Source organism: Sitophilus oryzae, unplaced genomic scaffold, assembly GCF_002938485.1.
Source record: "Sitophilus oryzae breed Bouriz unplaced genomic scaffold, Soryzae_2.0 scaffold_2014_pilon_pilon, whole genome shotgun sequence".
Taxonomy (NCBI): domain Eukaryota; kingdom Metazoa; phylum Arthropoda; class Insecta; order Coleoptera; family Curculionidae; genus Sitophilus; species Sitophilus oryzae.
The window spans coordinates 1,302,219-1,315,278 of NW_022146741.1; the positions used below are offsets into that span (position 1 = coordinate 1,302,219).

General features: G+C 31.2%; 1 protein-coding gene across 2 annotated transcripts in view; it reads right to left on the minus strand.

The window, feature by feature from the left end:
* Positions 1-13,060, minus strand: part of LOC115884071 (serine/arginine repetitive matrix protein 1-like) — a 42,283-nt gene that overhangs the window by 4,569 nt on the left and 24,654 nt on the right. For both annotated transcript variants that reach the window (XM_030902530.1, XM_030902529.1), the window contains exon 6: positions 10,790-11,212. In XM_030902530.1, coding sequence (XP_030758390.1) covers positions 10,790-11,212 — 423 coding nt within the window. The remainder of the gene's footprint in view (positions 1-10,789; positions 11,213-13,060) is intronic.

Genomic DNA, 13,060 nt, shown 5'->3' on the forward strand with positions numbered 1-13,060 from the left:
GCACCCGGTATACAAAAGTGCTTCGTTTGTCCGTTAAAGGGCATCAAATCAAGGTCCGACAAGAACTCGGTCTTGGTTACAGTCATTCTAGGCGAAAAAACAGGCCGAGTTCTGGGCATCTCAGTGCCCTAACCCCTAGATAAATTTTAGTATAAATATTTTCCAGCTCCACCGACGACAGACCCCCCCTTATTTCATAAAATGGTCAGTAGAGAATCTAGTATTTACTACTTTTTTTGTCTCCTGTAAAAAAAGCGCCACCGCGCATACTTTTTGAAGAAAAAAATGTTTCTCTGAAGCGTGACTGAAAAAGTTTCTTGACACGTCAAGCTATGTAGGCACATAAAATCTAGTATGCGTTAATAACCTAGTTAGCAAAAATATGGAATTTTATGTTAGTATCACAAATAATATGACAAGCTACATTAATTTTAAATTAACCTTCGAGTTTATTTGTGATTAATGTACTTTAACGGACAAACTAAGCACTTTTGTATAGAGGTAAATTGTGTCCAATAAACATGTCCACGGAATATTAAAACTCTCTGTATATTTTGTAGGTCTGCTTCGGGGAAAAAACTCACAATTTCTAAAAATCCAATCATTTGGCTACAATACTTTATTTTTTTTTCAGATAAAAAATCAAGAATAGATATGTTAGTAAATTACATTAATTAGGATTCATTAACGTATTCAATTATTTTCGGTCACTTCCTGTTTCACCGGAAATGACTACAACTTTTGATTTTTAAATGGCACCCTCGGTATTTTGTTACTTTATTCGACAGAAAAATGACACTGTGAATAGAATGACATATCATATACATAATTTTGAAACTTAGTTTCAAAGTACAGTGTGGTCGAAATTGGTGTGTTTTAACAGAGAAAACCTATTTTCTAACTAGATAGAGCAAAACCGGCATAGATGTCATGAGCTCGATTTCTGAGACATATTTAATCGCATAAACAACCTGTCGATATTTTCACTGTTAACTAAGAAACGGGGTCTTTAAATTTTCGAAAATTTTGAAAATTGCCTACAACTTTTTGATTTCACAAAATTAAAATTTTGTAAAAACGTTCTTAAGATACTTTTTTAAGCATAATCCATTGGCATACCCAGTTTTTTTCTATACTTGCTCTTTTTGTTACAAATAAAAATCATAGTTGGCTATGAACTTTAAAAAATGCTGGCATTTAACCCTTAACGATATAAAGTTACGGGTATCTATTTCTATTTATAAAAATGAGAGAAATATTAGGTGTTTTATCTTTATATAGAAGCGGGCATTGATTCTGTGTTGACCTATTTGCCTAATTATTTTTTTTTACAATTTAATATTGTATATTATTATTTATCTTTATTTTATCAACATAATTAAATACTTTTGAAAAGGTAAATTAACAATCTGTATTAGTATTACTAATTACAATTAAAATCAATGGAATAAACATTTTTTAAAGTTCATACAACATTTTTTAAAGTTATAGTGAACTATGACTTCCATTAAAAAAAATGTTTTATTTCTGACAAAAAGAGCAAGTATAGAAAAAAAACTGAGTACGCCAATAGGTCATGCTTAAAAAAGTATCTTAAGAACGTTTTTACAGAATCTTATTATTCTGCGAAATAAAAAATTATGAGCAATTCTCAAGATGGTCGAAAATTCAAAAAGACCCCGTATCTCAGTTGGCAGTGAAAATATCGATAGGCCGTTTATGCCATTAAACATGTCTCAGAAATCGAGCCCATGATCTATGTCGGTTTTGCTCTATCTAGCCAGGAAATAGATTTTCCCTGAACAGACCAATTTCGACCACCCTGTACAGGGTGTCCTATTTTGGTTGAAATTAGGAAATGCAATCCCGCAAACCCGCGGGATTAAAGCAATCAATTCCGCGGATCCGCAAAATTGCGGGATTGTAAACAACAAATGATCTTTTCTCTCCACCAGGTTTTAGACGCATCTATTGTGATTAAGATGCTATGTGGTTTTCGAAAATATATTTAGCGAATTCTCGTATACAGAGTGTTTTATAATAGCGTACAAATTTGGTTAACAATTTTTTCTACCGAAAATTTACAATTTTTGAAAAATCGAAATTTTAACTATGTACGACTAATCTGTATTGAAATTAGAAAAAACAATTTAGTGTTTTTTTGTTTTAAGGAAAATACGAGTTTTTTCGAAAAATATGCATTTATAGTCATACATTTGGTCCTAAATGGTACAAAAGGCATTGTACATTTTGCATAGGCCCACAATATACTGATATAGCATGTATCTTAAACTAGCTGAACAGAAATTTGGACCGATGTATACAGGGTGTTCAAAAAATATATTTAATATTAAATAAACTTAAATTTTATTATAATTTATCTACTTATTTTATAAATAAAAATATTATTCTGATGTTGAAGGTTTTTTTTTTAATTTGTGTTAGTTATCTGCTTTTAGATACACTCTATATCAATAATTTTTTGGCATATGCAGAATGTACAAAGCTTTTTGTACCATTTAGGACCATCGTATGACTAAAAATGCACATTTTTCGAAAAAAACGTCGTATTTTCCTTAAAACAAAAAAAAATAAAAAACCGATCAAATTGTTTTCTTCTAATTTCAACACAGATTAATCGTACTTGGTAAAAATTTCTTTTTTAAAAACTGTAAATTTGCGGTAAAAAAGATTCTTAACCAAATTTTCACACTCTTATAAAACACCCTGTATACGAGAATTCGCTAAATATATTTTCGAAAATCACATAGTATCTTAATCACAATAGATGCATCTAAAACCTGGTCCAAACCGCATCCCAAATTTTTTTTTAGTTCAAGAGATATTCAACTTTAAATTTACCTTAAAATTTTGCTTGTCCCGATAATTATGTCCGGCAGTGTATTTGACGAAATTGTCCACAAGTACTAGTTAAACGCGTTTCTTCACTTACGCACGCCAGAAAGAAATCTAACAACTAACATGTTTGTTTCACTTATTTTTAATGGCCAAGCCGTAAGGGGAATCCCCTGGTGTAGATCTAGGGTTCCCAACCGTCCCGGTTTAGCCGGGATTAACCAGGAATCAGAAAGTTTGTCCCGGTGAAAGTTTTGCCTTGGCCGGGACCTGGAAACTAAAAAAATGTGTACTACACACATAATATATTTTATTTTCTAATATTTAATGTCTTGCTTCAGTTATTTAAAAGCTTAAAAATAATTGTCCCGGAATCGCCGATGCTCAAGTTGGGAACCCTATGTCGATCCCGCAGATCCCGCACGGTAAATCCCGCAAATTTGATCCCGCGGAATCACAGAGGGATCCCGCATTTGCGGGATTGCATTCCCTAGTTGAAATCATACGGTATCTCCGTTTATAGTAAAGATAGGAGGATGCGGTTTCCACAAACATGTGCCACTTTTTTGTCAAACGGAAGATGCCGTCAAGAAAATTTTCATAGCCCTCTTCGTTTCTGAGCTACAGGGTCTTTTCGAAAATTTTGCAATTTGGGGCAGGCCCCGTATCTCCGTTATTATGGATGATATCGAGAAGGTGAAAACTGATTCTTGTAGAACTTTTTACGTAGAATAAATACAGCGACGTAGTCTGTTTTTCTACGAAAAAAATATTTTTGAAAATATGAACTAAACTTGTTTTTTCAAGTATAAATTAGCTAAAGAAATATTTAAAAGTTCCGATACGATAGCTTCCAAGATTTAGAAATAGCGGTAGAAAGTTAAGTTTCCCTAATAAATAAAGGATTTATTAGTGGCCCTCAAAATAAAACAAGAGACAGATAGCAATATACTTTTAATAATTCTTTAGTTTCTTTTATTATCAATCATGGCCTACTAATAAATAATATGATCTTTTAATATATATTTTTTTAAATATTGCAGTAAATATTGAATATAAATATAGAGTGATATATATTTTTGAGAAGCTTATGGCAAGCCAGATCATATAATTTATAAATATACAGGGTGTTCCATTTAAGAAAACATAACTTTAATTCATATCTTTAAAAATATCCTTTACGTAGAATAACAGAGTACGCCACTGAATTCTACGAAAAAAGTTCTACAATATACAACAGTTTTCACCTTCTCGATACCTTTAACAATAACAGAGATTCCCAAATGTGGACGTCCCAAATTGCAAAATTTTCAAATAGACCCTGTAGCTCAGAAACGAAGAGGGTTATGAAAATTTTGTTTACAGCATCTTCCGTTATTCCGACAAAAAAGTGGCACAGCTTTGTGCAAACCGCACCCTTCTATCTTCACGAATAACGCGGAGATACTGTATGATTTCAACTAAAATGGGACACCCTGTACAGTTCATTAAAAGACACATTTTGCAATAGAAACAACTGCATATAACTTTCGACTTAACGGAAGCGGTATATAAGCAGAGACTTTGAATTCACCTCCTGTATTTTTTACATATTTAGTCCAAGAAAATAGACCTTCAAATACGAAGTTTTAGTAAAAACTTGAATTTTTGATATAAGTTTCACTGACGGATCTAAAAACGAATTGTAGGAGATTTTTTAAAAATTCACCCCCGAGGAAGGGTGATTTTTTTCGAAATTTCAGACAAACGGTAAAGCCTAGAAAAAAAGTTCAAATAAAAGTTATAGAGCGTCCAATTTTATGTAAGAATTATCTCTATACTTTTTTGCTTAAATCAAAATTAACCGAAATAGGGTGGCTAGAATCTAGGGGGCAGCTTTTATTGAAACATTTTTTCAAGTACTTACCGTTAAGCTTCATTCAGAACCTCTCAATTAGTGGAATAAATTAGTGGTTTCAATTACACTTTATACTTTTTAGTTTACGATCATTCACAATGTCTAAAAGACACAATTAAAATTAATAAAATATCCTAGCAACAGCTTGCGGTAGTCTGTTGTATCCATAGAGGGAGCATAATATTTAGCTTATAAAACAATAAACTTTTGATTTCTAACCAAAATTTTTCTAGACGGGTGATAATCAAAGGCCAAAATGACATTCCTGGCGAATTTTGAAGTATAATTAGTGGAAAAGTCAGAAGTTTGTTAACTTTTTCCAATATAATTGAAAATTACTACCACTAATTATAACATTCTGAATGCTTACATTAAAATTAGGTGAACAAACTTCTACGGCTAATTGAAACTACTAATTTATTCCACTGATTTCGAGGTTCTGAATGAAGCTTTACTCCGAAATTTGAAAAAAAAAAAACACTTTATTTATATTTTTCATCCCTTCTGGGGGTGAATTTAAAAGAATCTAAATTGAAATTTATAATTTTCCGAGCAAATTGAAAAAAAAAAGTTAAATATATGAATTTTTCAGCAAGTTATTTATATTTTTTTTAATTTCTATCATCCCCTAGCTTCTAGCCATCCTATCTCGGTTAATTTTTATTAGAGCAAAAAAAGTATAGGGATTATTTTTATGTATAATTTGACACTCTACGACTTTTAGTTGAACTTTTTTTTCTAATCCTTACCGTTTTGTCGAAATTTGATTTTAACTTTATTTATTTATTGCACCCCTTCTTGAGGGCGAATTTAAAAAAATCTATCACAATTCGTTATCAGATCTTTCAAAGTAAGTTATATCAAAAATTTAAGTTTTTACCAAAACTTCATATTTGAAGGCTGTAACAATATTTTACGGTCGCTATCGGTATAGTGCCGCGTCCGGTTTGACTGAACCATCGTAGGCCATCGCCGAAGACGACCCTGAGCGCCGTCGTAACGGTCAAGAAGTGGGAGATGCGAGCGAATAGAATTCGCGCCTACGTGCCAAAAAGTGCATAGCGACAAGAGAAGTGAACGAAGCGGCGCCGGCGTGCGTTTAACTTTGAAAGACTCTCTGCTCAATGTATAACCCGTTATTATTTCTTAATAGATAAGTGATTAACTACATTTATGTATTTTAATTTCACTTCCTATCATAAGGCCTATTTTCTTGGACTATATTTATATAGAGAATAAAGTTCTCTTTACAATTTATCACAAGTTGGATGAGACTCCATATAAAAACATAAATATCATATCTTGATAATATGACAATATAGATAGTAGATTAAATTTAAAGAATAAAAACACAAAAAAATCAAATGGTTACCAAAATTTACGCCAAAAATTATTTTTTTTTAATTTTCTAAAATCTTCCGAATACATCGGATGCTTCAAAGTTATCAGAAAAACTGTAAAGAGGAAATATGTTTCTTTTATCGAGATCTACCAGCTCTGAAAATACCGTATGATCGAAAAAAACGGCGTCTAGTTGGCTTGGAAATGAACATCAATTATATTCCCCATATAATTTTACATATAACATGATAGCGACCTTCATTTCACAGCCATCGCTGATGCCGTTTTTTTTTCGATCATATTGTATTTGCATTTAAGACTAACCCTGCATAGAATATTTTAAAAATATATAAACCTATTAAGTAAAACAATAAAAAAAATATGAAAATAAAAATTTCGTTTAATTTATAAATTTAGTGAGAAACAAAAAATATCAAGATTATAAAATTTAGAAACAAGCAATTACAATAAACTTGTTACTTACAGCTATGACGTTTCTAAAAAATCTGTTAAAAGAAAACTTTATTAGATTGCATAAATGTCACTGACAATCCTAAATAATAAGAAAAATGAAAACTTACTCTGATTCGTTCAGATTTACACTTCGTTGCTCACGGAGGAGTCCTATAGAGGAGAACTTTGTACGGTGTCGGTGAATTGTCAAGGCAGCCTCTTTATTGATTGGTGATGCTCAACTCAGCCCACAACCATAAGAGTGCTATATCGAAATCGAACTTTTAGTTAACATTTAGCACAATTAAAAACCATTTGAAAAAAAAACAGTGTTTTAGAATTTAAAACATAGTTTCCCTTATGGAACTAAATAAATATTTATACTTGCCACTACCCTAAAGTAATTTTCTCTCCTTTGTTTATCTTTAAGTTAAAAACGACATAAATCGCTTACTTCGGGTTTTTGATATCACCGGTTTTGAACTGTCCGATAAATGTGAGACGCATGCGCGGAATAAGTGACTTCTTGCGCATGAGCCTAACACTAGACGGTTTAGAACCGGTAATAAGAAAAAGTCGAATAAAGCTAATATAAATAATGTATGTATAGAATATTTTTATCGCAATAAAATTAATTCAAATACCGAATATATGGAATATACAGGGTGGTACGAACTGTATTCTGGAAATTTCGCAACATATTCTGCAGATAAAAATAAGTAAAAAAGTCTGTATACATGCATGTCCTAAAATGTTAGTTTCGGAGATAAAGGGTGTAGAAGTTTCATTTTTATTTCGATTTTTCCAAATAATTTCTGAAGTATTGTCAATATTTGGATGAAAATTGGTCTCTGGGAGTTTTTTGTCATGAAAAATTTGATTTTGATGTCAATATGACTCCTTCTTGTAGGGGGCGCCACCTACATATGTTTTAACTGTTTTGAAGAGTAATAAATTTTCGTCATTGTCTGTATAAAACTACTGAGTTAAAAAAATTTCATTTCCGTGATTTTTTACGTAAAAAATGTCTCTTGGTAAAAATCGCTACGAGCAACCGTTCTGAAAATATTGAGATTGGAAATAGTCAATACATAAAAAATAAACATGTTGAGTAGATAGTTATTTGACTAAAATGATAAAATTGGAAACTTTATTTTTTTTAATTAATCATAAATTTTTCTTCAAAAAAATGACGATAAAACAGTTTCTGTTGAACTTTTGGCACAAAAACATTTCAAATTTATGATTTCAGTCTAATAACTATTTAGTCAACATGTTTAATTTATGTCAATGGTGACAGGTAATTTAGGTTCCAAATATCTCAAGAACCATTAGTCGTAGCTATTTTTACCAAAGTAGGACCTTTTTTATTCAGTAGATTTATACAGGTATGGACGAAAAGTTATTACTCTTCAAACCATTTAAAAATATGTAGGTGGCGTCCTCTACAAGTAGGAGGCATATTGACATCTAAATCAAATTTCTCACATCAAAAAAACTCCCAGACAACAATTTTCATCCAAATATTGACGTTACTTCAGAAATTATTTGAAAAAAATGGAAATAAAAATGAAACTTCTACACCCTGTATATTTAGTACCTACATTTATATGAACCTTTTTTTACTTATTTTTATCTGCAAAATATGGTGCCGAAGTTTCCAGAATACAGTTTAGACCACCCTGTATATCAAAATTTCATATTATCTAATCATGTCTATTCAGCAGCAAAATGATTTCCCGACGGTATCCAAAAAAAATCAGAAAAAAATTAAAAAAACAATGTAACTTGAATTGAAGTGTCACACTAATGATGTTTTTTTTTCGCTGAACGAACTATAAATATAATTTATACAATTAATAAGATACCAAGTCCATGTGATTCCATCCAAACAAATGTAATTTTTCTATCGTTATGTTATTGAAAAAAAAAGTGAAATCAATTCAGCATAAAATAAATCAATGACTTATATATACAAAGTGTACCATGCTGAGCGGGCATTAGAAGTTTATAGAGAATTACAATATCTATTTCCAAGATTTTTTGCACATAATTCGAGATCTATCCATTAAAAATATTTCTAATATGACGACACTTCCGAAAATACCGGAAGTTGACAACAACTTACTTATTTTAAATGAATACGCCAATTTTTTGTGTGGAGGCAATGTGCACAATTTAAAATTATTTTGAAATATACAGGGTGTTTCAGAACTAAGATCCATATCAAAGTTCTATTTTTTCTTATGGAACATCCGGTATTTTATTTCATTTTTGGATTCTTGGGCCCAAAAAAAGTCATTTATTTATAAGGGTTAAATATGTTTAAAATCTTTGATTTTTGAGATATTTAAAGATATTTAAATTTACATGCTACAATAGAATAGATTATTAACACCCTGTACATTACTTTTCAGAATTAATTCTTGTGCTGAGTTTAAAGGTAAAGAAATAAACTTTACTGAAAACTAGCATTGCTTCCTTAAATTTATACAGAGGTATCAAAAATTGCTGATCTATTTTAAGGATTTATTTTATATAAAAAGTTCGTTATTTCAACTGTTCAGTTGCCATTTTATTGAAAAATTGCTCTTTATTCAAAATCTGAGCTAGATAGGTATAGGAAACCCTAATATAGTTTGAAAGAGCATTTGAATCTGCTTCGATTTATTATAAAAAATACAGGGTGTTGTATTTGAAATAACGAAGTTTTTATGTAAAATAAATCCTTAAAAAAGATCAGCAATTTTTGATACCCGTGTATAAATTTAAGGAAGCAATAACATTTTCCAGTAAAGTTTATTTCTCTACCTTTAATTTCAGCACAAGAATTAATTCTGAAAACTAATGTACAGGGTGTTAATAATATATTCTATAGTAGCATGCAAATTTAAATATCTTTAAATATCTCAAAAACCAATGATTTTAAACATAATTAACCCTTATAATGAATGCCTTTTTTTGGGCCCAGGAATCCAAAAATGAAATAAAATACCGGGTGTTCCATAAGAAAAAATATAACTTTTGTATGGATCTTAGTTCTGAAACACCCTGTATACTTCAAAATAATTTTAAATTGTGCACATTGCCTTCTCGCATATATTCATAAAATATTTTGTTTCTACATCTTTCGGTTTTCGTATAATCAACCAAGGCGAATAAGGTGCGCCACCCTGTATATCTAAGCCACATATAATCTATTACATCTGTAGTAAAATGAATAACTAATTGTGAAAAATAAGTTCCAACGCTAGATGCAACATTTTCCATCCCCGTCTCCTTGTACGGTTTGAACTTTTGATGCAAAATCCGGCAATACCGCATAGAAGAAATGTATCAACCCAACTTTATCTCTTTTTAATACATTTGATTTTCCATTAAGCTGCCTACATAACTGTCTTACGCGTTAAAATCCAGACCACACTTCTAAAATGACCAAATCGGTATATTCAAAATTTACTAATATGGAAGGGATAGAAACCTAACGTGTTTTATTTCACCCTTTGAGTAAAATGTAAACAAGCACAAGTAAAGGATAAAACTATATGTACTACTAAATACTACAATTAGAGCTTATCCATAAAACAACTTGTGAAATTGAATTCTTATGATTTTAAACTTGTGTTTAAAACGCCACAAGCAATATACAAAATGTCAAAGAGTTAATGTATTTTTTTAATAAATTTATGTTGCATTTCTTTTAGAAGATCTTATCTATAAGCTCATTACTTTATTTTCTTATACATTTTCTTGAATATACAGTGAATGAATTAATGTTTCTGAAAAATTTAGGTTTGCATATAAAATTTCTAGTTCCCCTACAAAATGTTATTTGCTTATACATAAATCAGATTAACAAAACGCTGGAAAGGCGAAATTTTGGGTTTGACTCCTTATTCTAATCTTATTGTGCCTTTTAATATATCTGTATCTTTTGAAGAATATTCTCAACCAGTAAATAATATAAATTTATTACTCTTAACATAAAACACGTAGCTATTGCTGCATTCAAAATTACTTTAGTATAATTATAGTTTAATAATCTCGAAAATAAAATATAAGTATCTGCATCAAACAATTAGATGTAAATGTAAAATAGATTGAAACTACTGATATTTCGCTTGTACTAAAATCAAAAATAAATAGTAGACACTCTGATAGAAGCGTTCAATAAACCGCCCCTTACAGGCAGATTGCTTTAAAACCGGTTTAGATAATAAAAATCAGTAAACGTTACCGCACCTTCTCGACAAGCTTCGTTTTCTACTTGTTGATCTCTTAGAGCGCGATAAGCTCCTCCTCCTCGGACTTGGATCCCTGCTGCGCTTGCGTGACCTTGATCGCTTCTTTCGTCCTTCCGATTCGCTGTCGCTGCTGTCCTTGTTCGACCTATAGTGCCGCTTCTTTTGCACGCTGTCCCCTTTCTTCTTCAGTTCTAAGTTGTCTTTTGAATCCCTGGAACTGGAACGAGACTTCCTCTTGTCTTTGGGCTTCGACTTCGACGGCGACCTTGATTTGCCTTTAAAAGATACTGGGCTCGATGTCCTGGACTTTGTCTGGCTCCTTGACCTGGAACGAGACCGAGACCTGGACGACCTGTTATGCTCCGCCAATGACATCAGCTTGGCTTGCAACTTTGAGATTGGTTGGCCTGCTGGCGCTTCACTATAAAGTTATAAAAGCAATTTCGTATCTATAAACCTAATCTTACATAATAAGTCACGTGTCTATAAACATTGTATATATAATAAAACCAGAAAAATAAAGTTACAATTTCGATTAAGCCAAAAAATCATTCCAACTTAACGTTTTTATATTGTACTTACCACAAATTTTATATCTACAGAAAAAAATCAGTGTAGATAAAATGTTCATAATTAGTATAATAAAGCATGCATAAAACTGAATTATAATTATATAATAAGATTTCATAATTTCAATAAATACCCTATGACCAAATACCCTACAAATAACAATTCAATTTGATTGAAAATTTACTCTCAAAGCAAAGAGTTATTTCAGATTTGCATATATATCAATATGCACATAACATAGCTGTTAATAATATTTTGATTTAATCGTATCCTTTCAATTATCAATAAAACTATGTAATAGATAATATAAAAAATGTTAAAATGTATTGAAACAAACAAATAAAATGATATAAGCAAGTTCCTTATCTTGCCATTTTTTAAATAATTTAGAAAGTCGCTAAATCGGTAGATCGTCCAGATTAAACCTGGCAGCATAAAGGAGATGTTAACTTATAATAACTTATTACGATTTGTTTTATTTTAAAGTTGGACTTGATCTAAATCTTTTACATAAAGTTAGTATACAGACAAAACAGTAAATAATAGCCGTAAACTGTAAAGCTTCATTCAGAACCTCGCAATTAGTGGAATAAATTAATGGTTTCAACTAGCGTAGTAGTGATGGGCAAAACTGTTATTTTTAGATAACAGTTGAAACTGTTATAGTTATTTATAAAAAACAGCTTAAATATAACAGGTTTCTTTATTTTACTGCTAAATATCTGAAAGAGTATGAGGCGGTCACCGCCAGGCGTATTAACGCAGTTGCAAGTTGCAACAATGACGTGCTCGGTGGTAGTATTTCCAGGGTGTCAAAACATTTCTAAATATCGATTGTTATCTAAAATGCCTCTCTAAAAACGGTGGTTGTTTACAAATAAGCGCTGTTTACAAATTGCGATATAAAAAAAGCCGCCACTCGTCTATACCTATACATTCCGATCTACCTACGCCCTGCCCCTCGATCCGCGTAGATCCTGTATTGAGTAGCAGTGTACAGGGTGCATCTCACTCGACGGGCGAGAAGCTCTTAGTTATGATTTTACCATTTGCGGTCAAAAAATAGCAATATAAGAAAATGTGTAGTTTATTCTTCATAAGTAAACCAACTACACACTAGACTTCGAATTTATTTTACACTTAAACTAGCATGTACCCGCGACTTCGTTCGCGTCAAAATTAATAATTTCTAATGGTGATGATAAAGCAAAACAAGAATTTCCATTAACATACAGACTGGATAAAATTTTCTCACATGTGCCAAAAATAAGCTTTAAACGTCGAGCAGTTTAAGCAGAATCGTGGTTAATCAATTACTCAACTTTTTGGAACAGCCTGGATGATTTTTGAAAAAAATTCAAAATATGTAAGAAAACAAAATAAATTATGCGTGTCCAGGCGTTTTCCCGAAAGACTAACCGTTTTTTAAATAACAAATATTGTAATATTTGAGGGGCGTTTTCACCCTGTTGGAATTTGAGATTCGAGAAACCCCTCCTTATCGAACCTCAACCCCACAGTCAATCAGTTTGGCAAAAATCAGCTTTAAACGTCAAGCAGTTTAAGCAGAATAGTGATTACTCAATGGTCATATTTTATGAAACACCCTGTATATTTTTTTTTAAAATCTAAAAATATGTAAAACAACATAATAAAATATACGTGTTTTAAGAGTTTTTCCGAAAAACTCACCGGTTTT